The sequence below is a fragment of the Peromyscus eremicus genome, chromosome 6 (assembly GCF_949786415.1).
Source record: "Peromyscus eremicus chromosome 6, PerEre_H2_v1, whole genome shotgun sequence".
NCBI classification, from domain to species: domain Eukaryota; kingdom Metazoa; phylum Chordata; class Mammalia; order Rodentia; family Cricetidae; genus Peromyscus; species Peromyscus eremicus.
Window position 1 is genome coordinate 63,379,147 of NC_081421.1, and position 26,861 is coordinate 63,406,007.

General features: G+C 51.4%; 2 protein-coding genes across 3 annotated transcripts; one reads left to right on the forward strand and one right to left on the reverse strand.

The window, feature by feature from the left end:
- Positions 1 to 1,808: 1,808 nt before the first annotated feature.
- On the forward strand, positions 1,809 to 9,950 carry Pklr (pyruvate kinase L/R). Its single transcript, XM_059264793.1, has 11 exons — positions 1,809 to 1,908; positions 2,871 to 3,053; positions 5,703 to 5,794; positions 5,879 to 6,010; positions 6,135 to 6,321; positions 6,621 to 6,891; positions 7,009 to 7,159; positions 7,392 to 7,544; positions 7,639 to 7,805; positions 9,028 to 9,209; positions 9,672 to 9,950. Exons 1-11 carry the CDS (start codon positions 1,809 to 1,811, stop codon positions 9,776 to 9,778), a joined length of 1,725 nt encoding a protein of 574 aa, XP_059120776.1. The 3' UTR covers positions 9,779 to 9,950.
- A 1,058-nt stretch (positions 9,951 to 11,008) lies between these two features.
- Hcn3 (hyperpolarization activated cyclic nucleotide gated potassium channel 3) lies at positions 11,009 to 25,451 on the reverse strand. Of its 2 annotated transcripts, XM_059264794.1 has the most exons (8): positions 25,177 to 25,451; positions 18,122 to 18,551; positions 15,639 to 15,800; positions 15,040 to 15,258; positions 14,501 to 14,647; positions 13,878 to 14,118; positions 12,788 to 12,952; positions 11,009 to 12,435 (listed from the first exon to the last, which is right to left on the reverse strand). In XM_059264794.1, the coding sequence occupies exons 1-8, from the start codon at positions 25,449 to 25,451 to the stop codon at positions 11,735 to 11,737; spliced, it is 2,340 nt and encodes a 779-aa protein (XP_059120777.1). In that variant the 3' UTR covers positions 11,009 to 11,734. The 2 variants fall into 2 exon arrangements, with proteins under 2 accessions (XP_059120777.1, XP_059120778.1); XM_059264795.1 differs by lacking the exon at positions 15,040 to 15,258.
- Between the last annotated feature and the right edge of the window lie 1,410 nt (positions 25,452 to 26,861).

Below are 26,861 nucleotides of genomic sequence, written 5' to 3' on the forward strand. Positions count from 1 at the left end.
TATCCTTCGCACCCTTTCACTCCTCAGCTCCTCCTTAATCCTTTGGCTCTAGAAAAGGCCCTCCTAGACGCAGATGGCCTTTGTGACTAGTGCAGGAGGTCAGAGTCCACGGAAGACCCCACCCAGCCCGAAGCCTTGTGCCTCACCTCCCCAGGAAAGCCCTTTGCTCCCCTATCCCAGGAAGGTAGGGTGTTACAGAATTATCTCTCACATCTTCAAGGCCAGCCTCAAAGAAAGATGGCTTCCTCCTGCCTATATTGCCTCAGTACTGGTTCTGGAAGGGCAGATAGACAGGACATGTGACTCCAGCAAAAAGTTAGACTTCTCCACGTTACACTCCTGGAATGAAATCCTCTCTTTCCTACATATTCCACTCTGTCTGCCTTTCTCCAAAACACATCTCACAGACAACTCCCCCTCCACAGTGCCAGCCAGGCTAGCCTATCACCTCGAACCCAGATCTACTCCCAAGGCCCACCAGTGTCTCCTGCTCCATTACTGACTCCATCCATCAGCTAGAGCTACCTAGAACCTTATTTGGATTCTATTATGTCCCTGCCATCAATACTCGGCCCCGCTCAGGTGCCCAGTTTTACTATGGCCATGTTCTCCCATCCAGCCTCTTTTACACAGCAAGCTTTTTTCTTCTCAGAGTTATGACATCTATTTCACCTACAGAAAACTGTTCCCTCTGTCCCTGCTGGTTCCTTCTCCTCCTTAGCACTTTAGCTGAAACAGAATCACATCAAAGAAACCCTCATCTTATTTAAGAGGCATCTAAGATACATCACTGCTCCCCCTGGCCTCTCTGTCCCAGTATTGGGGTCCATCCCTGACAGCCCTTACCCAGTTTATGGCACTCATTTACTTCCTTGCTATCAGCCTGTCTCCCCACTATACTATAATCCACAGATGGGAAAGGTTCCGTCTGCCTGACTCCCACAGAGAAGATGGGCAATAAATACTAGATGGCAGTGAGTAGGCAAACACTGACCAATGTCACAGTGGTAATGCCACCAAAGACTTTCCAGACACTACCACTGTCTTATCAAGGCCAAACCTGCAAAGTCACCCAAGAATGGGGTCAGGGGAACCCCCAGAATGGGGCCAGCTGGGATTCCAAAGACAGCAGTAAGTACCAGGTGGTCCGAGGAGGGTTATAGGGAATTTTACCAGCAGGACTGCAGCTTATCCTCATGGTGGTCAGGAATGCAAGTCATTCTCCCTAGTGCCGTGATAAACAGTGAGTTGGGTGAAGCATCTGTGTGATGGCTGAAGAAGTTTGGCCAAGTGTTTATCAATGTGGTTGATCAATGACAACCTAGACAAGTTTATTAATTAGTGCCTAGAAATGTTCATGGTGCCATCTTTGGATTCACAGAAAAACAAATGGGAGAAACTGAGGTAGCCTTTAGCTTTCACACTGTGAAAGGGTTCTCCTTCCCTCTTTCCCACACTCTAGCCCCCAGCCTTCAAGCCCTTGTGTGGAGAATATACCCAAGACTCTCTTCAGGAAAATACAAAGAGAAAGGGATTGTGTCATTGGCAATCAATCCGTCTCTCTACTGGAGCTGAAGACCAGACAGTGTGAAGGAACTAAAAACTGATCAGGAAAACTGGATGGCTTAGGGAAGGGGAGAGGTGGGACAGAAACTGGGAGTCCTGGGGAAGGGACTGTGTGGGGATGGGGCTGCCTCCTGGGTGTGCCCCTTTTCTATTCTCTGGCTCCCTCAGATAAGAACAGCAGTTAAGACATTCCCTCCTCCCAGCCTGTGCTGCCTGCAGCCCCAGCTCCACACTTTGGAAGCATGTCTGTCCAAGAGAACATTCCACCCCAGCAGCTCTCACCACGGATCTCTCGGTCCCAAAAGGACTTAGCAAAGTCTGCCCTAAGTGGGGCTCCAGGAGGTAAGAAGAGGAAGAGACGCCACCGAACAGAGGGGGAATTAGGATAGAGTCAGAGCTGGGGGTGGAGGCCTTGGGGGAAGGACGTCCATTACGATATCACCTGTGTTAAATACGGACCTGATCTGAGCCTTTGATCCAGGCTCTGCAGACGGGCCAAAGGAGATTCAGCAGCATGGATGCCACGGGGCACTCCCGTGGTTCCTGGACTCTGGCCCTTGGTGTACAAGGCTTCCATTGGCAAGAGAGATGCTGCTGGTTATATTTTAACCAGTCCTCGGGGCTGAGCTCATCTGAGCTAGCCTCACCCCACTGGCAGCACACAGCATAAAGCAGACCCACAGACACACAGGTGGGAAACAGCATGGAGGGTACTTCTGGGCAGGATGCTCTCCTGAGTTGGGCTGGGTCAAGCTATAGGATCCCTGGGGCCTGGAGCAGGGATCCCTGGGTAGAGGGAGGGAGCTTGGAGGGGAGCCGGGAAGCCAGCGAATGGCCTGGAGCTGGAAGGAAGTAAACAGGGGTCTTAGGAAAAGGAACTGGGTGATTCCAGAGCTCAATAATGAAATGTAGATTTGAGGGAGCCATCTGGCAGGTTGAGGCTGAGTGGTCTGAAAGGAGGCTGGGGTGGGGAAGGGTCTTTCTAGAAGGGATATTAAGAACTTGAGCTTGGGGTTAGCTAGACCCAGATTTGAATCATCTTACTTGGAAGATGCATTTTTCTTGGACAATGTATTTTATCGTTTTGAAGTCTTTTTCCTTATTTGTAAAATTGGGATAGAGTGCGCCTAACAGCCTGCTCTATAGGACCCCGAGACCAAATGAAGTAACATGTGTATGATACTCCGATTGAAGGAAGGCCTCCCACACACTGGAGAGCTGAATGGATACAGTGTGCATGGACGGGAGACACATGGAGGGCAAGCAGGTGTCTGTGCACGACCCTGAGTGCCCTTCTCCTGCAGGGCCAGCGGGATACCTTCGGCGGGCTAGCGTGGCCCAGCTGACCCAGGAGCTGGGCACCGCCTTCTTCCAGCAGCAGCAGCTGCCCGCAGCTATGGCAGACACCTTCCTGGAACACCTCTGTCTCCTGGACATCGACTCGGAGCCTGTGGCTGCTCGGAGCACCAGCATCATTGCTACCATTGGTAAGTTCGCGTGGCTCCAAGTTCCTCCTTCTTTTTGCAGCCTTCGATATGGTCATTCACTCAACAAATACTTGTGAGGGGTTTTTTTGCGGGGGAGGGGAGTTGTTTGATGTTTTTTTGAGACAAGGTCTTTCTGTTCTGTAGTTCTGACTGTTGGGCAGGCTGGCCTTAAACTCAGAGATCCCCCTGCCTCTGCCTCCTGAGTGCTGGGCTGCGATTAAAGGCGTGCGCCACCACCGCACCTGTTTGAGGCTGCATTTTTGAGAGGGTCTCAGGTAGCCTTGGGTGGTTTTAGGCTTGTTAGATAGCCCATATTATATAGTCTTAGCCTTGAATTTCTAGTTTTCTTGTAAGGCTACTGCAGTGACATCACAGGTATGTGAAACCACACCCAGCTTAACAAACACTTGTTGAGTACCTGGAAGACAAGGTTTGGGATTGGGAGTAGACCAGTAAATAAATGGTCTAGCAGGTGGGACAACAAATACTAAGCAATGACTTATTAAAATGTAACTAATTCAAAGTCACACTGGAGAAACTGAGCTCTGAGGACTGTTGTGAATTTGAGACCAACCTGGGCTAAATAGAGACCCTATTTCAAAAATCAATAAGAAAGAAAAAGGAAAGAAAGTGTCATCTGCACACAGATTGCCTCCCAAGTACAAGGACAGCTGGGGTCACAGAGTCAAGGTACCCATGGTAAGACCTGAGGTCTAGGCAGACACACACATACATCACACGTGCACATACACAGCCAATACACACACATACATACAAATACCATATATACACACACAAACACACTACATATATACACACCACACACACCACTCGAGCATCACACACATATCATGCACACATATCACACACACACACACACACAGAGCTCATACACCATATACTCACACATACACACACAGCTCTCACATTGCACACACAACTCACACATCGTACACACACACACACACACTCATCACTCACATCCTCCCTCTCTTTCTATTACACACACACACACACACTGCTCATACATCATATACTCACACATACACACACAGCTCTCACATTGCACACACAACTCACACATTGTACACATACACACACACATCACTCACATCCTCCCTCTCTTTCTATTACACACACACACACACACACACACACTGCTCATACATCATATACTCACAGATACACACACAGCTCTCACATTGCACACACAACTCACACATCGTACACACACACACACACATCACTCACATCTTCCCTCTCTTTCTATTACACACACACACACACACACACACACACACACACACACTGCATGATGGAGAGCCAGCCTCCTGGTGTACTCTTTTTTTTTTTCTTTTTTTAAATTTATTTATTTATTATATATATAGTATTCTGTCTGCATATATACCTGCAGGATAGAAGAGGGTGCCAGATCTTATTACAGATGTTTGTGAGCCACCATGCGGTTGCTGGGATTGAACTCAGCACCTCTGGAAGAACAGTCATTGTTCTTAACCACTGAGCCATCTCTCCAGCCCCGTCCTGGTGTACTCTTAACAGTGTCACTTGAGAGGTGGAGGCAAGAGGATCAAGTATTCAGGCCCTAGGGCTTGGTGAGATGGCTCAGCAGGTAAAGACTCTTGCCACGGAGCCTGATGACCTGAGTTCGATCCCTGGAACCCACATGGTGGATTCTGACCACACACACTAAAATGAAGCAAACAGAAAAGAACTCAAGCCAGCCTAGGCTGCATGAGACCCTGTCTCAAGGAAAAGAGGGTGGGATGTGTAGTTCAGCAAGTAGAGTGCGTGCCTAGTGAGCATGAAGCCCTGAGTTCTGTCCCTGGCGGTGTGTAAATGGGGCTTGGTAGACCACATCCTTAGTGCCAGCACAGGGGAGGTGAGAACTGGAGGGTCAGAAGTCCAAGGTTATCCTCGGTAGCATAGCAAATTCAAGGCTAGCCTGAGTTACAGAAGATCCTGTCTCAGAAGGAAGGACTGTGAAGGATGGAAGAAAAGAAGGCAGACAGAAAAACAAAGGAGGGGGCAGCCCAGTGGTAGAGCACTCGCCCAGCATGGAGGAGGCCCTGGGGTCCATCTTCAGTGCCTCGAGAAAGGAGGCGGGGTGGGAATCCCAGCACTCTGTGAGTTCGAGGCCAGCCTGGTCTACAGAGTGAGTTCCAGGACAGGCTCCAAAGCTACACAGAGAAATCCTGTCTCGGGGGGAAAAAAAAAAAAAAAGCAAAAAACCAAACCAAACAAAAAAGATAAAAAATAAAAAAAGAAAGGAGGTGGGGAAGGGAGGGGAAGGAGGAATATGTATCAAACGCTGCTGCTGGTTTAGGATGAGGAGGATGGAGAACGGGACAGAACGCAGCTCTGCTTGGCCTGCCTCGTGTTCCGACCCTTCACCCCTAGAGTAACCTCCACAGTGAGGCACTTAGTGTCAAGCCGCTTGCTAGCAAAGCTACCTAAGGCCTGGCTGAGGTTAAACATCCCCACAAGCTGCCTTCCCAAGGGGGTGCGTGCTGGTTAGAGCGGAACTTCCATGAAGGACTCCTGGGATGGGGCAGTCTCTCAGAGGGTGCTAATGGGTTTGGGGGTGAATCAGGTTTGGGAGGAACTTCATAGCGGAATCTCTGGTTCCAGGGCCAGCATCTCGCTCTGTGGAACGCCTCAAGGAGATGATCAAGGCCGGGATGAACATTGCTCGCCTCAACTTCTCCCACGGCTCTCATGAGGTGTGGGAAGGTCCTGGAGGGTGGAGCTGGAGGATGCCCCAGGTCCTGCCCACTTGTCCTTGAAATTTTTGCTCTCACGGCCAGTACCACGCGGAGTCCATCGCCAACATCCGAGAGGCAGCGGAGAGCTTTGCAACCTCTCCGCTCAGCTACAGGCCTGTGGCCATCGCCCTGGACACCAAGGGACCTGAGATACGCACCGGGATCCTGCAGGGGGTGAGAAGCCTATGGGTCGGCCTGGGGCCAGAGGAGTGTTAGAGCCCTGGGGGCGGGAGAGAGGGTCAGCGCTGGTCCTACCCTCCTGCGTTGGAAACTCACGTCTCTCTGGCCTCGCCCCCAGGGCCCAGAGTCGGAGGTGGAGATTGTGAAGGGCTCACAGGTGCTGGTGACTGTGGACCCGGAGTTCCAGACACGGGGCGACGCACACACAGTGTGGGTGGACTACCCCAATATCACTCGGGTCGTTGCAGTGGGGGGCCGCATCTACATTGACGACGGCCTCATCTCGTTAGTGGTGCGGAAAATCGGTGCGAAGTGCCTCCTGCTCAGATGGTGCCCTAAGACGGGGCACCTTCTCTTCTCTTTGCTCTGCTCTAGGTCACCCATACTTTCCCCTGGCTGTGCCTACTTCACCACCTGTCCTGGTGGTCCCCTGCCCTCAACACGGTTTGGGGCTGGGCATTTGATATCTCTTCTTGGTGTGTGTGGAGGGGGTGAAGGGCTCAGAAGTCCCTGATTCCTCGAGGCTTTCAAGCTTAGTTTCCTCTACCATGCCTACAGAGCGGTGTCAGCCGCTGACAGCCGCTGACTCTCTCAATACCCGCAGGCCCAGAGGGGCTGGTGACCGAAGTGGAACACGGTGGTGTCCTGGGCAGCAGGAAGGGTGTGAACCTGCCAAATGCTGAGGTGGACCTTCCTGGGCTGTCTGAGCAAGATCTCTTGGACCTGCGCTTCGGGGTGGAGCATAATGTGGACATCATCTTCGCCTCCTTTGTACGGAAAGCCAGTGATGTGGCTGCAGTCCGGGCTGCCCTGGGGCCCGAAGGACGGGGCATCAAAATTATCAGCAAAATCGAGAACCATGAAGGCGTGAAGAAGTGAGGCTTGGGTTTTGCTCCCATCCGCCCTCTGTTTCCCATTATTATCCCTCTCCTGCACACCACTTCCCAGCATCTCCTGGCTCTGCCATAGTCTGGATTCCTTCAACCTCCCAGGTTTGATGAAATCCTAGAGGTGAGCGATGGCATCATGGTGGCACGGGGTGACCTGGGCATTGAGATCCCAGCCGAGAAGGTTTTCTTGGCTCAGAAGATGATGATCGGACGCTGTAACCTGGCTGGCAAGCCAGTTGTTTGTGCCACACAGGTATGGAGTGAACCCTGGGCTGCACTTTCAAGATGCTGAGCAACCTCAGTCTACACTTTGCTGTCTAGTGTCTGGTCACAAAGGACAACGTTAGGTAGAGATGACATGAACTTTCCAGGGTCTTGCTGTGATCCTGGCATCCTAAGAGTGCAGCTTTCATAGAAATGACAATGGGCAGGGTCCCCAATCAGAAGGTGACTTCTACAGCTTTGACATCCATGGTGTCACCCAGATGCTGGAGAGCATGATCACTAAGGCTCGACCAACTCGGGCGGAGACAAGCGATGTGGCCAATGCTGTGCTGGATGGGGCTGACTGTATCATGTTGTCTGGAGAGACCGCCAAGGGCAGCTTCCCTGTGGAGGCTGTAAAGATGCAACATGCGGTAGGAACTCAGTCCTGAAAGTGGATGGACCAGGGACTCAGACCCCTCTGGGACCCCACTGACTCTTCTCAACTTGATTTACTGGTGCCTGCAGATCGCCCGAGAGGCAGAGGCTGCTGTGTACCACCGCCAGTTGTTCGAGGAGCTACGCCGGGCAGCGCCACTGAGCCGTGACCCCACTGAGGTCACCGCTATTGGAGCCGTGGAGGCCGCCTTCAAGTGCTGTGCAGCGGCCATCATTGTGCTGACCACGACTGGCCGGTGAGAGACACACTGGAGACGGGGATCTGGGGAGGGAGCAGCTGACACGATGCGTAATGAAAAGTGTCGCTTTAGGGAAAGAAAAGAGATAGCCACCGATGCTAGAGACCAGGAAAGACAGCTCTTGGGTACCCTAGGACCTCTGCCAGTGAGCTCCAGGGGTTCAGCAGGTGATAATCTAAGCACCTTGGTTCCAGGGCATTTGGGCTCCAGGGGCTGAGAGCGTTTCACAGTGCCAAGGTGTTGCTGAAGAGCCCAGTAAGCCTGCCCTCTGAGGATTTTCTCTCAAACTTAGCAGTGAGCCCCTAAGTAACTCACTCAGCCCCACAAGCTGCCTGTCTCCCTGGGTCTATGTGAGTCTGTCATTTGCTCCCCCATGGGGCTGTGAGGATTAACAAGCAACACTAAGTGTCATATGGAGGGTGGATATGATATAAATATACATCTTCTAGACAGTTTTACCCTCTTTTGTTGTTTGCTTGATAGGATTTTCCTGAAATAGGGTCCCATTAGTCCTGGCTAGTCTGAAATTTACCTAAACAGCCCTGAACTTATCCTTCCATCTTCCAAATGCTGGGATTATAGGCACGTGTCACCATGAATTGCTGGCTGGTTTTACATTTCTATTTTTTTTTTATTGTTTTTAATTATATGTATGTATGTGGGGAGGGGGGATGCACATTTGTGTACAGTACCCGAGGCCAGAAGAGGGTGTTGAATCCTCTGAAGCTAGAGTTACAGGCAGTTGTAAGCTATTTGATGTGGGTGCTTGGAACCTACTCAGGTCCTCTGCGAGAGCTATAAGCGCTCTTAAGGACTGAGCCATCTCTCTAGACTGGGTTTTATATTGTTTATTACTATTTTTTAACTATGGATGGACATTTTGCCTACATGCATGTCTGCATCATTTGCGTGTGCGGCACCAGTGGAGGCCAGAAGAGGGTGTCAGAGGCCCTGGAAATGGTCTTCCAAACAATTGTGAGCCACCATATGGGTGTTGAAAACTGAACACAGGTCCTCTTCAAGAGCAGCAAGTGCTCTTAATGACTGAGCCACCTCTTCCAGCCTTGATAGGTACTTAGTACTTAGTGGGAATGCCAAAGGCTAGAGAAGTGTGACTTACCTAGGGCAACATGGTTTCTTAGTGACATCTGGAGCCATAACTTAAACTCTAGTTTCTTGAAGTCAACACTGATGTTCTAACCGTCTCCCTCTCATCCAGCTCAGCTCAGCTTCTGTCTCGGTACCGACCTCGGGCAGCTGTCATTGCTGTGACTCGTTCCGCCCAGGCTGCCCGACAGGTCCACCTGTCCCGAGGAGTCTTCCCCTTGCTCTACCGTGAGCCTCCAGAGGCCGTCTGGGCAGATGATGTAGACCGAAGGGTCCAATTTGGCATCGAAAGTGGTAAGCCTTTGAGACCTTACCCTTCTGCTCCCCAGCCTGGCTTCTCACCCTGACCCAAAGGCTGTGCTTGTCCTCACTGGTCCAAGAGTTTCCCTAGGAACCACTAAGATGGACAAATGTCTTGGACGCTAAGCAGGGAGCTTAAGCTGAGGGGGAGGGAGGGAGAGCAGAAGTCTCCCTAAGAAGTCTGCTGCTGTCTGCCACACCTAGTAGGACACAGGAGCAAGGAGGTGGGGGCAGAAAGCCAGAGGAGCTGGGACTAAATTTTAATGTATAGTCATCACGACCACACCTGCCCTTGTCCCATTAGTGCAACCACATGGGTGCAAAGGCTTAGAAACCGTACTCTGCATCCATCCACACACACACCCCTCATTCCTTCCCTCTTACAGGGTAGCTTTGAGGTGGTGGATGGTGATGGTGACCTGGGTTTTTCATTGACTGTCACTTTTCACCCCCCAGGAAAGCTCCGGGGCTTCCTCCGTGTTGGTGATCTGGTGATTGTGGTGACAGGCTGGCGACCTGGCTCTGGCTATACCAACATCATGCGGGTGCTGAGCATACCCTGAAATGCCTCTCCCCCTTCTGACCTAGTTGCACCCCATTTCTTCCAACCTGCACCCCTCCCACAGTCCCACATCTGCCATCTAGCCCCATCCCTGTGCTTCACACAGGCCCTGAATGTCTGTCCAGTTATGCACTGGCCACCCAGCAGCATCAATCCCTATCTCAATCCGCTCAGTGGATTCTAAGATGCCCTGAGCCTTTAATCCCAGCCCAGCTGGTTAATTCTATTCCTCTAGGCTCCCTATCATTAGATGGGGGGAGTAGAAACAGGGTGATCTTGTCCAATTTCCATAGAACCACTATTTTAAAAACACTTCTGTCCTCTGATGTGACCCTCTTGACCATTTCCTGAGCAAAATGTCATCTTCTGATGGCCTTAAGTCAGGGCAGAATATTCATGGAGCCATGGAGCACAGAGCTAGAGTTCAGGGGAGGTTGGGGTAGATGGGTACTGGGGAAAACTGAGCCAGGCTGCCTCTTTTTTTTTGACAAGGTCTCAATGCATCTCAGCCTAGCCTGGCCTCAAATTCCTAGAAATCCTCCTGCCTGACCCTCCCAAGGGTAGGGATTACAGGCATAAGCCACCACACTGGACTTCAGGCAGCCTTATTTTCTTACTGACTCTTCAACCTCGGAGCTGAATTTACAAGCCACTAATCTGGCTGTTCTCATGGCCACTGCTCAGCTAGGCCAGATGATCCAGAAATTTGTTCACAGCCACTTTTTTTTTTCCCTACACATGGTGCAATTACAAAAATAACTTCCACAAGCCAAGAATCCCAGAATCTGCCCACCCAGAAGAAATGGAAATGTGTGGTCCTGGCCCCAGGCTTCAATGCTACAGTGTAGAAAAGGGGACCGAGTGGGTGGGCAGAGCGTTACTCTTGTCCCTGAGAAAGCAGGGTGTTGCTGGTCCGCCCTTCCTAGGCTCGAGGACCCCAGGCCCGCCTCTTCTGCACCCACAGCAAGACCCGATGAGGGAGAATAGTAAGTGCAGTCCTCCTATCACTCCCTCTTTCCACTACCTCAATTCAGAGTCTGAGTACCGCTGCTGATGTCATTGTGCAAGGACCACAAAGATGTCCCCCTGTCCCCCAGCCTCCCTACAGGAAGTGGGGGAGGACAGATAAAGGAATGAGTAACAAAATGAACAAGTCAAATTAGCAAATGAATAAATAAAATTAATAAGTGACTGAATAAATAAGACAAAGAAGGAAAGATAAAAGGTCACATGAGGATTCAGCCCCTTGCCCCCCACCTGGGGGAAGCTAGGCTGGCATAATTAGTAAGGAGGTGCCAAGTGTCCCTTAGCTTTAAGGGTAACACCACTGAGGCAGGGGCACAGTGAAGAGCAGCTTCTAGTGTACAAAGGCAGCGCTACCACACAGGAGCTGTGGAGGGCAGGCTACAGCGGGCAGACACGTGTCCGTCCTCACCCGCTGTGACGCCCACACCTAAGAGGGTAGATGTTCACACTCAGGACCCCAGACACGTGTTGGCTGTAATAGATAGCTGACAGTACCCGGCTATGAGGAAGGGAACAGGACGATAAGACACCCTGGGCGGAGCCCACAGGGTCACTCACAGGGAAACAGCCATCTAGTTACTTGGCAGTGATGGTGACAGCGAGTATTTGTGCTTAGTAAAGGCAGGGTTGTGGGCCCGTGCCTGCACCTGGCAGGACAGTGGCCTGGGGACACCCTGGTCAGAGGGCTCTGAGTCACTTCTACTTGGCAGTGGAGACACACAATGCCTTGAACATGGCAGGCAGTGGGTACCTATGACAAATGGGTATATGATTAGGATTAGCGGGCTGCAGCTGCTTGAGCTGAGGACACAGAACAGCTTCATAGTAGTAAGGGGCAGTATTGTAGATCCGTCAGCCTTCCCCACGGAGCGTCTACCCTCAGGCACACATTATTGCATGCCAATAGCTAAGGCTAGTGTAACCTAGGATTTCACATGTTGGCAGAAATTTGGGGACCTTTTGGGGTAACTGGCTCAGGCACTGATGACCTGGGCGGCTGGACTGTCCCTGGAGGCTTGGCCAGGAGCCCCGAGGGGGGCAGGCGCTCACTTCCAGAGCCTTTGCGCCTAGGAGAACCATCACCTGTGGCTCGCTGAGGCAGAGAAGGTTGAGAGGCAGAGAGTGGGCGCCCCCGAGGTCCTAGCCTCCGCCCACCTCCTCCTGGGGGCGGGCCCAGCAGGGACACCTGGGAACGCCCTGCCCGAGATAGGCTGGCATGGAGGGTTCGGGCAGGTGGAGCAGGCAGGCGAGAGGTGGACGCCCAAGGTCCCCGGGCCAGCAGAGGACCTGCTCGGACAGGCACCAGTGGGGAGGCTGGGGAGCCTGCTGAGCGTCTAGCAGATCGAGCAAGGAGGGCCGCTGGAGAGTCAGGGGAGAGGGGCAGAGGGCCTCGCTGGTGAGTCAGGGCTATGGCCACGTTGGAGGTCACAGCAGCTGCCTGCAGAGGTGCGTGCACCAGTGGTTCCCACAGCACTGGCTTTCCACTGAGCCGAGCTCCGGTGCCAGGAGCCAGGCCCCGAACACCACGAGCCATGTCTCTGTCGTGTTGTACCAAATGCTGCTCCATGACGCCGCCGCTGCTGCCTGGACTCGGCTCAGAGCGTTTCCGCTGCAATATCGAATTCTTTTTGCCTACAAGTTATTCCAGGACCAGGAAGTTAGGAGAGAGAAGGAATCTAAGATGGAGGTTGGACACCAGAGTGTCGGGGAGTCTGAGGGATAGGGGATGGGGAGTCAGAAGTATAAAGAGAATGCTGGGCAAAAGGAGCTGGAAGGAGGTATCAATCAGAAATGGTGAGTTAAGGACTGGTACTCAGGAGGACTTGGGGAATGAAGGTTTGGGGAGACATATCCACGGCTATGACTTGCTAGAGGTAAGAATAGTAGCCGTGGAGGCCTGGACGCACTAGAGCCAGGCTCCTTGCTATGGCAATGCGGTGAGGCACAGCCTAGACCCAGAGCAGATATAGTAGACAGGCCTCACCGATACGACGAAGCCGGTCCATGGCCACGGTCTCGAACGCCCTTCGCATCATTGGGAACTCCTCCAGCACCGCATTGAAGTGGTCCACGCTGAGTGAGTAGAGGCGACAATAGGTGTCCGCCCGCACACTGGCTGTTCGCCGGCCCCGAGTCAGCAAGCAGATCTCTGCAAAGGTTAAGAAAGGCCTCAGTCCCTGTCCCTAGAGCTCCCTCCCACTAGGCCTGCAGCAGCTAACCCAGCACGCTCAGACTCGTCCCTAGACTTGGGAGAAATTAAGGTGTAAGGTCCCTAACTGCTCCAAGCACGGCCTGTCTCCCGACCCGCACATCGGGGAGGCCGCTCTCTGACTTTTTCATTCTCTCCAAACTAAGTGAGCAAACAGGTCTGCCAGCCTCAGGTGCTCTCAGTTACTCTGCTCCACATTAACTCCAGTCCCAGTCCTACGGCTCCGTCCCAGGGTGCAGCCTACCCTCCTGCCCTGAGTGAAGACCCAGAGGAGAAAAGCGGGCTGATGAGAGCGAGTGCAACTGACAGGAAGCATGGAGGCGATGGGGGCTGGCAGACTGTGTGGGCCTCAGGACACTCTGGCCATCAGAGGGCTGCCCTTCTCCCACTGCCACAGCCTGGGTTCCTGGACAGCTCCACAAAGCTTAAGTCTGTGGGGCAGCGCTGCTTCCTTCCTAGCTTCCCCTCAACTCAGTATCCGTTGGCCCAGCAGCTTTCAGCCTGGCCCTTCACTGGACTCTCCCGAGAAAAAATAAAATAATAAAAAGCAACTGCCAGGTGTGGTGGTGCATGCCATTAATCCCAGCATTTGGGTGGCAGAGGCTGTTAGGTCTCTAAGTATGAGGCCAGCCTGGTCTACATATCAAGTTCCAGGACAGCCAGAGCTACATAAAAGAGAGACCTGTCTCAATCAATCAAAATGAAACACAGAGCCTCAGGCCCCAGCTCAGAGACTCCCTGAGAAGGCCTGGGGGAAGGGCTGTTCCGTGACTTCAGCACACACAGGCGGGGGCCCTGATCCTAAGGAGCAACTGCATGCTGTCCAATGCTCATGACCCCCCCACCTTCCCCAAGGCCTGCTGACCCCCAAAGTAGGATCCGTCAGTGAGGCGAGTGTCCCGGGCGCCCCGTGCCAGCACACTGAGCAGCCCATGCTGGATGAAGTACATCTTCCTGCCCACGGAGCCCTCACGCACCACCAGGTCCCCTGGCTGGAAGACCTCAAAACGGAGCTTGGTGAGTACCGCAGTGACGAAGCTGGGGTCAGCGTGAGCAAACAGCGGCATGTGGGCCACCAGGCCCCGGCAGGTGAAGTTAATAATCTCCTGGACATAGGAGGGGCTATCAGACAGGCTTTGGCCCCTGCTGGAAGATGCCCCCACCAAGCTCATCTGTCTCCAGAAACCATCCATCCTGTCAAGATCTGTCGATGGATGGGGATGCTACAGTGGGTACGGGGACCTCCCTGAGAACCTGCCTTCAAAACCTTTCCACCATGGCATCCTACAGTCCCTTTTCATATAGCCTTCACTCCCCTAAGACCCTCCACAGAAAGCCATCACCCCTCAAATACGTGTCCTCCCACGGGGCCATCTGTGGACCTCAGTCCCTACAGGAACACATAAGCACTCCCTCGTAACCCAGGCAGCACCTCCAGAAGCCCAGATCCTTGAAGAGCCCTTCCCACAAGGTCCAGCCTGGCCCCACCTCCCGAAGCGGCTCGCTCAGCTCCCCCAGGATGCTCTCTTCATCAAACATCTTGCCCTGGTAGCGGTGCTCGTAGTACTCGTGGATACGCTGCCGTGTGTCGGCGGGCAGCTTGTGGAAGGACATGTACTGCTCCACCTGCTTGTACTGAAGAGGCAACAGCAGTTGCCAGTCGGAGGAGGATGTGGAGATATGGGGCCAAAACAATGGGGTGCCGGGGGTGGGGGTGGGGGTACAGAAAGTCACAGACACAAGCTGGACCCAGAGCTAATAAACATGGTAAATACAGGTAGGTAGACACAGAGCCACGAAGGACGTATGGATAATGGTAGAAACAGGGAAGACACAGCAGTTACAGAAAACCCCAAATGTGGAGGGGGGGGGTCCGAGGACAGAGGCATAGGGACAGACACGGGAGTGTTTCACACAGGACTGTGGGACAAATGGACACGAGGCAGGAGAGGACACACAGGCCCCTCAGAACACAACCTCTAGCTCGTCTCCATGCCCCACCCCTTCCCTCTCTTGTCCCTACTAACCTTTTCCTGGTACTGTCGCCGGGAAGAGTCCAGGGACTGGATGAGGGCCGTGGCGTGGCCGATGAACATGGCGTAGCAGGTGGCCCCCACAATCATGCTGAGCATGGTGAGCCAGACGTCGGGCATGCCCACAGGGGCCTGCTGCCCATAGCCAATGCACAGCATGTGGCTCATGGCCTTGAACAGGGCGTGGGAGTACTGGCGGCCCCAGGAGTGGTTCTGGGGACAGAGTGTGTGGCAGACAGGGCATGGGCCCTCGGTCTCATTCTCCACCTGCTCCCCTTCCTCCCTTTCAGTACTTGCCTGCCCCTCTACTTCCTCTCAGCAGTCACTTGTTTAGTGTGTGGAGTCTCAAGGCAAAGGGGCTTCTGTGCATGGGGACCTGTTTTTGTCTAGGTTTCCTTCTCCGCCTGTTCCCTCCAACATACAAGCACGATGTCCTCTCTCTAGGTGTCTTCCCCTTCCCCTCCCCCAACCCTGTCTCCTCCTGTCATCTTTCTGGATCTCCCCCACCTCCTGCCCCCTGTGGTTATCCCTGTCATTCAGGCAGAAGAGCCCTTAAGAAACCCGGGAGTACCAGAGCTGGGGGGACTTCTCACCACCATGCGGTTCATGGAGACCCAGCAGTCGGAAGGGAAGTCCTGTAGCATGGGGACCAGGAACTGCAGACAGCCGTCCCAGTGACACAGCAGCAACATCATTCCAATGAGGTTGAAGATTCGAACCACCGCACTGGCCAGGTCATAGGTCATGTGAAAGATCTGAGGGGTCCAAGGAAGCACCGCTGTGTTTAGGAACCCCTCTTGGCTGGTCCTCCTCCAGTTCCAGCCCTGCAGACTCCCCTTGAACCTTGTTCTCCCTTTCCCAGTCTCTCTGAATTTAAAAAAAAAAAATGTAGCCATTAACCTGGCCTGGTGTCAAGTACCTGTAATCCCAGCTACTAGAGAAACTGAGGCAGGAGGATCAGAAGTTTAAGGCCAGCCTAGGCAAGATTTTTTTTTCCCTTTCAAATTTTAAAAAACTTTGAGCAAGGGGCTGGAGAGATGGCTCAGTGGTTAAGAGCACTGGCTGTTCTTCCAGAGGTCCTGAGTTCAATTCCCAGCAACCACATGGTGGCTCACAACCATCTGTAATGAGATATGGCGCCCTCTTCTGGCCTGCAGGCAGAACACTGTATATGTAATAAATAAATTTTATCTTTTTTTTTTTTTTTTTTTTCCCGAGACAGGGTTTCTCTGTGTAGCTTTGGAGCCTGTCCTGGAACTCACTCTGTAGCCCAGGCTGGCCTCGAACTCACAGAGATCCGCCTGGCTCTGCCTCCCGAATGCTGGAATTAAAGGCGTGCGCCACCACCGCCCGCCATAATAAAGAAATCTTAAAAAACAAACAAACAAACAAAAAAAACACACTTTGAGCGTGTTATAGTGGTGCACTCCTTTTATCCCAGCACTCAGGAGGCAGAGGTATGTGGATCTCTGGGTTCAAGGCCAGCCTGGTCTACATAGCAAGCTTTAGGACAGTCAGGGCTACCTTGTCTCAAAATTTAAAACAACAAAATGTTTGTGTATATGGGTGTTCTGTCTGCATATATGTCTGTGTATCATATGCATGTCTGGTGTCCTTGGAGACCAGAGGGTGTCTGATCCCCTTGAACCACAATTACAGACAGGTGTGAGCCAGCATGTAAGAGCAGGCGATTGAACCTGGGTCCTCTGGAAGAGCAGCCAGTGCTCTTAACTGCTGAGCCATCTCTCCAGTCCCCAGCCTGGGGAACTTAGTAAGATCCTATCTCAAAATAAAAAGTAAGGGCTGGAATCCCAGCACTCGGGAGGCAGAGGCAGGTGGATCTCTGTGAGTTCGAGGCCAGCCTGGTCTACAGAGCGAGATCCAGGAAAGGTGCAAAGCTACACAGAGAAACCCTGTCTCGAAAAACCAAAAAAAAAAAAAAAAAAGTAAGGGCTGGAGAAATGATTCAACAGTTAAGAGCACTGGCTGCTTTTCCAGAGGACATGGGTTTGATTCCCAGCACCCACATGGAGGCTCACAACTCAGTCTAACTCCGCAGGTACCAGGCACATATGTAGTATAGAGACATACATATAAATAACAAATAATTTTCAAATAAATAAATAAAAGTATAAAGAGGACTGGGGATATGACCCAGTGGCAAAGCACTTCCCCAGCACATGTGAGGCCCTAGGTTCAATCCCCAGGAAGGCATGGAGGTATAAGAGGCCATTATTTATTTGTATAGGACCTCAGGGCACATGGTTGCTTTTCTCATTTTTTATGTAGAGAGACTGAAGCCAACTCTGTGCCTAGAATTAAACAGTGTTGAGGCTGAGATTCAGAGAGTTCTAGATTGCACAAGCTGCCCAGGAGCAGCCTGGGAAAGCAGGAAAGTGGAATTCACAGTGTAGTGTCCTCAGGACAAGGGTTAACACCAGCACTCCTCTTCCAAGAGCATTAAAGATAACAGATCATTTCTGGACGTGGTGGTTCATACCTGTATTCCTAACACCTAGGAACTGAGGCAGGAGGATTGTCAAAAGACCAAGGCCAGCCTGGGCTATAGTATGAGAGCCTGTCTCAAAAAGCTGAAACCAAATCAAACCAAACCAAAGCCCAGCTGACTCCTGGGAACGCGCCGTGTGGAGATGCCTTTCTCAGCGCTTCACACATTAACTCCAACCACATCACACACAACATACCAACCAAGGGTGGTATATCTGACACTGTCACCCTATGCAAGAGGCCATGAGACAGCACAGTGTACACCGAGCCACCAAACTCTGCTGCCCGAAGAGGCACCTCCTTTCCATACCCAGTCCTCCACTTCAAGAACCAACTAGCTCTCAAGTGTTTGAGCAGCTGGAGTGCTCCACCTCTCGGAATCCCCACCCTCACCCCAGACCGCATTCCCCAAACCCTCCTTCTGTCCCTGATTCTCTCCTACCAACTTGGCAGAGAATTCACACTTGGAAGCCTCATCTATCTTCCCCACCCCATGAAGTCACCAGGACTCCACCCATCGCATCTTCCCAAGGAGTCCGATACCCGCCCCGCCCACCTCCCCACCCACCTCCTCCCACTGGTGTATGTAGCGGATGAGGCGGGAGAGACGGAGCAGCCGCAGCAGGCTAAGGATCTTGGTGAATCTAACGATGCGCAGGGCCCGTGCCGTTTTGTAGACCTCAGCGTCCAGTCGTGGCTCCAGCTCCACCACCAGGAAGATGTAATCCACAGGAATGGAGGAGATCAGGTCAACCAGGAACCAGGTGCGTAGGTAACGTGTGCGGATGGCCCTGGGCGCCAGCAGGATCTCAGCACCTTCCTCCACCACAATGCCAGTTCGGAAGTTGAGCACCAGATCCAGCAGGAAGAAAGTGTCAGAGAGGACATTGAAGACGATCCAGGGTGGCGAGTTCTCCTCCTTGAAGAAAGTGATGCCCACAGGCAGTACTATGAGGTTTCCCACCATCAGCAGCAGCATGATCAGGTCCCAGTAAAACCTAAAACAGGTATGGGATGGAGAGAGCAAGGTCGGGTCATACTCCATCAACTGCTCTATCGACAGAAAATAGTCTGACACAGCTAACAGTGGTCAAGAATACACAATCACAAAACGGTCATTTAAATCCACTCAGAGTGGAAACTGGAATTACCATTTGGGAAACGAGTTAGCATTATTTAGCAGGGTCAGACATTTGTAGTCCCTGCAACTCTATTCCCTTGTGTATAAACACCCAATGGGAACATGCTCTCTAGGAAATATAACTAGTAATGTCTATAGCAGGATTAAACTTGGGAACAACTCAAAAGTCTACCAGTAGAAAATGGAGAGGGCCTGGAGGTGGTGGCAGCGCACGCCTTTAATCCCAGCACTCAGGAGGCAGAGCCAAGCGGATCTCTGTGAGTTCGAGGCCGAGGCCCGCCTGGCCTAGAAAGGCGCAAAGCTACACAGAGAAACCCTGTCTCGAAAGAAAAAAAAAAAAAGAAAAGAAAAAGAAAATGGAAAGGGCTGGAGAGACAGTTCAGCAGTTAAGAGCACTTGCTGCTCTTGCTGAGGACCTGAGTTTGATTCCCAGCACCCACATGGCTACTCACAACCATCTGTTAACTCCAGGTCCAGGGGATCTGATGCCCTCTTCTGGCCCCAAGGGCACCAGGCAAACAGAGAGTACACAGCTGTACATGCAGGCAAAACACACACATATAGAAAACATACATAATTTTTTTTTAATGTAGGTAAGTAAGGCATAATACATAGAGGTAAATATGTCCACGGCTGGGAACCCCATACAGCAGCATAGATGAATCTCACACTTGAAAAGAGAGATTTATCTTCATTTGTGAGTGGGTGTGGGCATTTTGCTCTCACATGTGTAAGAACACCGTGAGCGTGTTAGAAGACAGCATCGGATCTCCTGGAACTGGAATTACACAAAGTTGTGAGCCACCATGTGAGGCTGGGAAACAAACCCAGATCCTCTACAAGAACAGCCAGTACTTTTTAAAAAAAAAAAAATTTATTGAAAATAGTTTTTTTTCATACAACATATTCTGACCACGGGTTCCCCTTCCTCAACTTTCCAGATCCCCCTCTCCTCCCCACCCACCCAAATCCATGCCTTTCTTTCTCTCTCTCATTAGAAAACAAACAAGCAACTCAACAAATCAAAATAGGACAAAACAAATGAGCAGGAAAGAAAGGGCCAAAAAAAAGCACAAGAAATACACACACACACACACACACACACACACACACACACACACACACACGTGAGATACATTTACACACCCATATCCCATAAAAACACAAAATCGGAAACCATAACATACAAGCAAATGAGCTGTAAGGTTAAAAAGCATGTCCAGACAAAGCATTATGAGACGAAAACCCTCCAAAATTACCACTGAGTTCATTTTGTGCTGGTTTTCTACTGCTGACAAGTGGCCTGCCCTTAGGAGTTGTAAACCCGGTGAGACACCATTGGAGAACATGTTTCCTTTTCAAGAGGTTGTTCAGTGGAGACAGCTTCTGGGTCAGGGATGGGGGCTTGCGTCCACCTCCCCTATCGATGCTGGCTCCCCATCTGGCTCAGACCTGTGCAGGCCCCACACATGCTGCCAGTCTTTGCGAGTTCACGTAAGTAAGAGTAAGCCCTGCAGGGTCCAGAAGGCCTTGCTCAGTGGTGTCTTCCATCCCCACTGGCCCTTACAATCTTTCTGCCTCCTCTTTTGCATAGTTCCCTGAATCCTGAGGGAAGGGTTTTGCTGAAGACATCCCATTTAGGACTGAGTGTTCTAAGGGCTCTCATGCTCTACGCACTGTCCAGATGTGGTTCTCTGTATCTGTTCCCATACACTACAGGAGGAAGCTTTTCTGATGATGGCTGACCACGATAATGATCAATGAATGTGGTGGTTTGAATAACAATGGCCTCCGTAGGTTCATATATTTGAATGCTTTGTTACTAGGGAGTAGAAACTGCTTGAAAGGATTAGAAAGATTAGAAGGTGTGGCTTTGTTGCAGTAGATGTGGCTTTGTTGGAGGAAATGTGTCACTGGAGGTGGGCATTGAGGTTTCAAAAGCCCACACCAGTCCCAGCCTCCCTTTCTGTCTCTCTACCTGTGAATCAGGATGTAGCTCTCAGCTACTGCTCCGGCATTGTGCTCACCGCTGTGATGACAATGGTCTAAGCGCTTCTGAAACTGTAAGCAAGCCCCCAATTAAATGTTTTCTTTTATAAGGGTTCCCCTGTTCATAGTATTTCTTTGTAGCAACACAACAGTGACTAAGACAATAGCTACTTGTTGTTAAGAGTCATTTTATTACTATGTTCCTTTAGCAAACACAGTAGTATTTGGCTTTCCCCTGGCTTCACAGCCCATCTAGTCTCAGGTTCTCGGCCATCTGAGCAGAATCAGGCTTGGGTTCCATCTTAGAGTAAACCTTAAATCCAATCAGATAGTGGTTGGTTAGGCACTTTTGTGCTACTACTGCACCAGTGTATCGTACAGGCGGGTAGCCACTGCAGATCAAAGGGTTTGTAGCTGGGTTGGTGTTTACCTTTCTTGTCTGGTAACATGCAAGAGTACCATTCAGTCCTGTGAACACTAGCCGGTAGGGATGAGCAGCCAGAGCTCTTAACCACTGAGCCATCTCTCATTTTTGACATTGAGCAAGAGAAGCAAGAGACAGAGTACAAATTAGATGACTCCGTGTATACAAAGTTCTGAAACAGACGCGGCTAAATATTAGTATATATTGGTTTGGGAGTCACAGAAAAGTGGTGAAAATATTTCTTTAAACCTTTCTGTTTTACTTATTTTAATTTTTTTTTTTGTGTGTGTGTATGTGTGCATGACATGGGGTACATGTGGAGGTCAGAGGATGGTTCTGTGAATCCCATTCTCATCTCTGGGGGTTGACTTCAGATTACCAGGTCTGTGCAGCAAGTACCTTTACTGCTCTATCTTACTGCCTTTCTATTTTATTTTCATTTTATGGTGAAATTATTTTGATTGTTTAATACTATCTTTTTTATTTACAAGTTAGAATCAAGAGACACAAAACAACGGTCTAATGCCGGGCAGCGGTGGCGCACGCCTTTAATCCCAGCACTTGTCGGTATGCACAGTGCCACAAAAATTAGAATAGAGGAAGAATGATGTAATTCAGTGGTAAGTTGTGTCCTTAACATATTTGAGGATCTAGTTTCAATTCCCAGCACATGTCATCCACCTATGAAAAGTGAGAATAGTGGATTTGAGATAAGAATGTGGGATTATATCACGGGACTTATATGTACAACCTCTTAAGATGATAGTTATAACATGAGCTTGCTTCATGTTACATATATGGGTATATTCAACCCTACTCTATAAGACCTCTGTAATCTGCCAGGCCTGGTTGGACAGATCTGTAATCCCGAATGCCAGCTCCTTTGAAGTCCAAGGCAGGGGATCACAAGTTCAGGGTTTGTTTGGAATAGAGAGAGAATTCAAGGCCAGCTTAGGCAGCTTAACGAGACTGTCTCAAAATAAAAAGAAGCTGGTAACGTGGCTCAGAAGACAAAGGCGGGTGTTGTCTAGTCTGACAGCCTGAGTTCAATCCCTCAAACCCACACAGGGAAAGGGAGGGCCAGTTCCCAGCAATTGTACTTTGACCACACACACAAAAAAAATAAATAAATAAATAAATAGTTTTTCAAAAGTTTAAAAGCAAGTTGGAGCCGGGAGGCAGTGGTGTGCGCCTTTGATCCCAGGACTCGGGAGGCAGAGCCAAGACCAGGTCAGCCTGGTCTACAGATCAAGATCCAGGACAAGTACCAAGACTACACAGAGAAACCCTGTCTCAAAAAACTTAAAATAATAATAATAATAATAATAAGTGAGTTGGGATGAGGTCTTTGTTAAAAACATTTAACTATCGAAAAACCAAAAAAAAAAAAAAAAAAAAAAAAAAAGGGCCGGGCGGTGGTGGCGCACGCCTTTAATCTCAGCACTCGGGAGGCAGAGCCAGGCGGATCTCTGTGAGTTCGAGGCCAGCCTGGGCTACCAAGTGAGTCCCAGGAAAGGCGCAAAGCTACACAGAGAAACCCTGTCTCGAAAAATCAAAAAAAAAAAAAAAAAAAAAAAACCATTTAACTAGCATGTCCGATGCTCTAGGTTAAATCCCATGAATGCCTAACCAAAACAACAACAGAAAACTATGCCAGGGCTGGAGAGATGGTTCAGTCAGCACACTGTCTACTGTGCAAATGCAAGGACCTGAGCTTGATCCCCGGCATGCACAAAAAAGAAGGAGCAGTGGTACGTTTGTGGTGCTGAGGTGTGGAACAGGTGGGTCCCTGGAGCTCACTGGCTGGTCAGACAACCTAACTGAACCAATGAGCTCTAGGTTCTGGGGGAGCCATTCTCAAGGAGAAAAACAAGGTTGTGAAGAACATTGAGGGAGAAACCCAATGTCCACCTGTCCCTACACACACACACACACACACACACACACACCACATGCACACAGGTTAAAGGCATTTGAGGCTCTTGCAGAAGTCCCAGGTTTAGTTCCCAACACCCACACGGTAGTTCACAACCACCTGTAATTCTAGTTCCAGGAGATCTGTCCTCCCTCTGGCCTCCTCAGTCACTGAATGCACATAATACACAGACATAGAAGCAGGCAAAGCATGCATACACGTAAAGTAAATCTAAAATGTTTTCAAAAAGTAAACATGTACACAGCTGCACCCACCCACGTTAAAAAAATACACACAACACACACAAGGGCACCAATATTGTTCTTAAAATTCTTAAAACTAAGCACCCTCTGCTGATCTCACTGGGCTGTTGGGCAATTTTTTCAGAGATAAGGGACTTGACAATGCCGTACAAACAGTAGCTGTAGTCATGGCTCATCCACCCGTTATCTCCAGATTTCTAAAAACAGCGGCTGCTTCTCCGATCTCCCGCTCCCTGTCTATTTCTAGTCTAGGCTGCCCTGCCCTTCTCAGTCTTCCCCACCCCATTCCTCTTCTCCGACACAACTCGAACAGGGGTTGTTCCTCTGTGGGTGGGGGGACTGCCATCCATGGCCGGGGTGGGACTAGACTATCCTGCACTCATCTATCTACACTGGGCTTTTCAGGGGATGCCCATCCCCCTCCACAGCACCTCAGATGGCTGTGCACGCAGAGGACTCCCTAGGAGATCCCAAGGCAGCATGGCTTGAGATCCTTCCCTCCTCTTGGCTGCCTGTGCAGGCTGAGAGTCTGGCTGAGACAGGCAAAGGCAAGCTACATTGCTTCAGAGGAAGCTGTGTAGCTATGAGGTCAGGAGGGAGAGCTTCATTCAGGAAAAAAAAAAAAAAAAAAAAAAAACCCTGGCTCACACATGATGGTTTCAGGTCTAGCACACATCTAATCCCAGCACAGGTCCCAAACACCGCCCCTTCTGATTCTGATTGCAAAAGCAATCCTTTCAGCCCGGAAAGGAACTTGGTGGTTCCCAAGTCCAGACCCAGCCCTGGAAGCCCCCTCAGACTTTGTGCTTTCACTCAGCAACAGACCCTTGATGTTTCTTCCTCTCTTTCCACAGCTGCTGAGGAGAAATCTTGCACTGGGAGACACTGGGAGAGAGGAGGGGAAGGTCTGCCTCGCCATCAGGGCATCTTCACAGCCTGACTCACAGGCAGTCACAAGCCCAGCGGGTGATGTGGTGGAGGACCGAGAAGCAGCCCAACTATGAGGGGGATATGGCTTCTGGGGCTCTGTCTGAGGGTGAACTGGGGGAGGGGAGCGATCTGGGGAGTCTAGATGGCAGGGGCGAGTGAAATCATAAAGAAGTGGAAAGAGCCATGAGAACTGGCGGAATATTTTCAGGGAGTGGGTATCTGAGGGTGGAAGATACTGTCTGGGGTCTCCGACTGTGTTCCCAGGCTCCAGAGACACACCTCATCTCTTCATCTAAAAGCTGTCCTTCAACGTCCCCAAGGACAGGGCGGCCTTTCTCCCCTAGCGACCTTGATGTAGACGTACAGCCCGAAGGGGACTGTGAAATGGCTACACCCCACTCTCTGTCCCTTTCCTATGGGAAGCACCTGGGCGGTGGCCGAGCCCCGGCTTTCCCCCTCAACCGTTCCGAGCACCGGCCCCGCCCCGCCTCATCCCGCCTTCAGCACCACGGACAGCACACAGAGCCGCGGACCCGGACTGACCCGGGTCACTCTCCAACGTCCCCAGCTTCCCTTCTAGTTCGGTGCCCCTAATCTGTTCGGCTGAACTGGGCAAATGCTGGGCGTGTGGGTAAAGCGTGGGAGAGATCGGGACTAGGCTTCTTCCTCAGGTCTCCCAGCTTTGGGGTATGAGATAATTTCCCACACCCCCAGAAAACAAGTACTGGTTTCCAAACTCCTACAGTCTCTGTCTGTGGTCCAGGTGGGTCATGGGGTTCCCGCACTGGGAAAACCAAAGTCCCTGGAGATTCTCTGATGTCTGCTGTCCCTTACGTCTCCCTAACCTGACAAAACACAGAGGTCCTCGGGGTAACCCGCCTAGGAATACCCAGGCTGGGTTAGAGAAGGTGACTCTGCAGCTCCACCGGGCCGGTAGCCCTCCCGGCTGAGCCCCCCGTACCGGAAGTCGCTGTAGGGGTGGATGATCCAGGCCCCGGCGGACTTGACCCTCTCCTGCTCGATCTCCACCGCTTTGTGGCTGCCGAAGACCCGGAGAGAGAACTTGTTGACGGTCGGCTGCAGCAGCGTCCCGAGCTGCCGCCTCTTGGGCTCGGGCGCCGACTCCGGGACCCCGGCCGAGGCCGCGCGGGCCTGGGCGGGAGCGGCGGGAGGCGTCTCGCGCGCGGGGGTCGCCGCTTCGCCGGGCCCCGCCGCCGGCCGCGCCTCCTCCTCCATGACCTCCCTCACTCCAAGGGCCTCCCCAGCGGGTCTAAGGCCATGGCGGGCGCGCTGGTCCCTGGGAGCCCAGCCGGGCACTCGAGCTCCCGAGCGGCGTGCGCCCGGGGCGCAGGGGGCGTGTGCAGGCGGCAGACGTGCGGGCGCGGCGCCCCCTGGTGAGTGAGGGCTGCGCGAGACCCGGCGGGGCGGGCCGCGGGCTCCACTGCAGCCCCCACCCCCGGAGAGGGCGTGGCCTGGGGGGGGTGCCGGGTGGGAGGGCGGCTCGCTTCTGGAGGCGGGAAACTCAATCATGGGGCATGTGCAGTCCGGGACGCTCCCGAGGGCCGGGCACGGAGTGGGAATGTGAGCTGCTTCATCCCCATCCTTGTCCAGGGTATTCTGTTCTGATCATGTCCTGCTCAGCACTCTCTGGGTGTCTTCCTCCTCCCGAGAGCCGCTAAACTTCTTTCCGTACGTAGTATGTTATTCCTGATTCATTAAGTCAACCTTTGTCCAAGGCCGCTCGCTGAGTGTGTGTCGAGGATGCAGAAATTAGCACAGAAATCTTTGCTATGGAGCCAATGGTTCATCTGCATAAACAGATCAACAAACAGGAAAATTCCGTACTATGTGCCATTAAGAGCGGAGCATCTCAGCTTCTTCCCTTTGTTGCCACCTCTTACTGCCACCACCTTAGAAAAGCCTTCTGCAGGCCGAGCGGTGGTGGCGCACGCCTTTAATCCCAGCACTTGGGAGGCAGAGGCAGGTGGATCTCTGAGTTTGAGGCCAGCCTGGGCTACAGGTGAGTTCCAGGAAAGGCGCAAAGCTACACAGAGAAACCCTGTCTCGAAGAGAAAAAAAAGAAAGAAAGAAAGAAAAGCCCTCTGCATCTCCAACTAAATTGTTCCAGAAAGTTTGTTTTGTTTTTGACGTGGGTTGTAGCTCAGGTCTGTCTTGAACTCCTGGTCCGCCTGCCTCTACCTTTCAAGAGCTGGGATTACAAGTGTGTGCCACTACACCTGGTTTTAGAAAAATTTAATAATTTTCAAAATTTGCTAGGCATGTTTGTGCACGCCTTTAATCCCAGTACTGGAAGGCAGAGACAGGCGGGTCTTTGAGTTCGAGGCCAGACTGGGCTGGGTTATATAGCATGTCCCAGTACAGAGAAGAAGGAGGAGGAGGAGGAGAAGGAGAAGGGGAAGAAGAAAAAGAAGAAGAAGAAGAAGAAGAAGAAGAAGAAGAAGAAGAAGAAGAAGAAGAAAAGGTCTTAAATTCTCCTAGACCAATTCATTCTCCCAGATCAATTCAATTTTTTCAGTCTGCAAGTAAACTTTCTACACTCCACATGGAACTGTGGGACTTGCTTAAAGTCCTGAAAAGGTCCCCATTTTAGAAATACATTTAAGCTCCTTAGTAATACTATCACCA

What these genes read in the sequence shown, in the direction of transcription:
- Hcn3 (XM_059264794.1), bottom strand. Translation starts at nt 25,451, where the DNA reads ATGGAGGAGGAGGCGCGGCCGGCGGCGGGGCCCGGCGAAGCGGCGACC. An exon ending in TGACGGATCCTACTTTGGGG is followed by an intron (nt 12,953 to 13,877) that starts GTCAGCAGGCCT and finishes TAACCTTTGCAG; the next exon opens with AGATCTGCTTGCTGACTCGG. An exon ending in GGACCGGCTTCGTCGTATCG is followed by an intron (nt 12,436 to 12,787) that starts GTGAGGCCTGTC and finishes AATAACTTGTAG; the next exon opens with GCAAAAAGAATTCGATATTG.
- Pklr (XM_059264793.1), top strand. Translation starts at nt 1,809, where the DNA reads ATGTCTGTCCAAGAGAACATTCCACCCCAGCAGCTCTCACCACGGATC. An exon ending in CAGCATCATTGCTACCATTG is followed by an intron (nt 3,054 to 5,702) that starts GTAAGTTCGCGT and finishes CTCTGGTTCCAG; the next exon opens with GGCCAGCATCTCGCTCTGTG. An exon ending in CCAATTTGGCATCGAAAGTG is followed by an intron (nt 9,210 to 9,671) that starts GTAAGCCTTTGA and finishes TTCACCCCCCAG; the next exon opens with GAAAGCTCCGGGGCTTCCTC.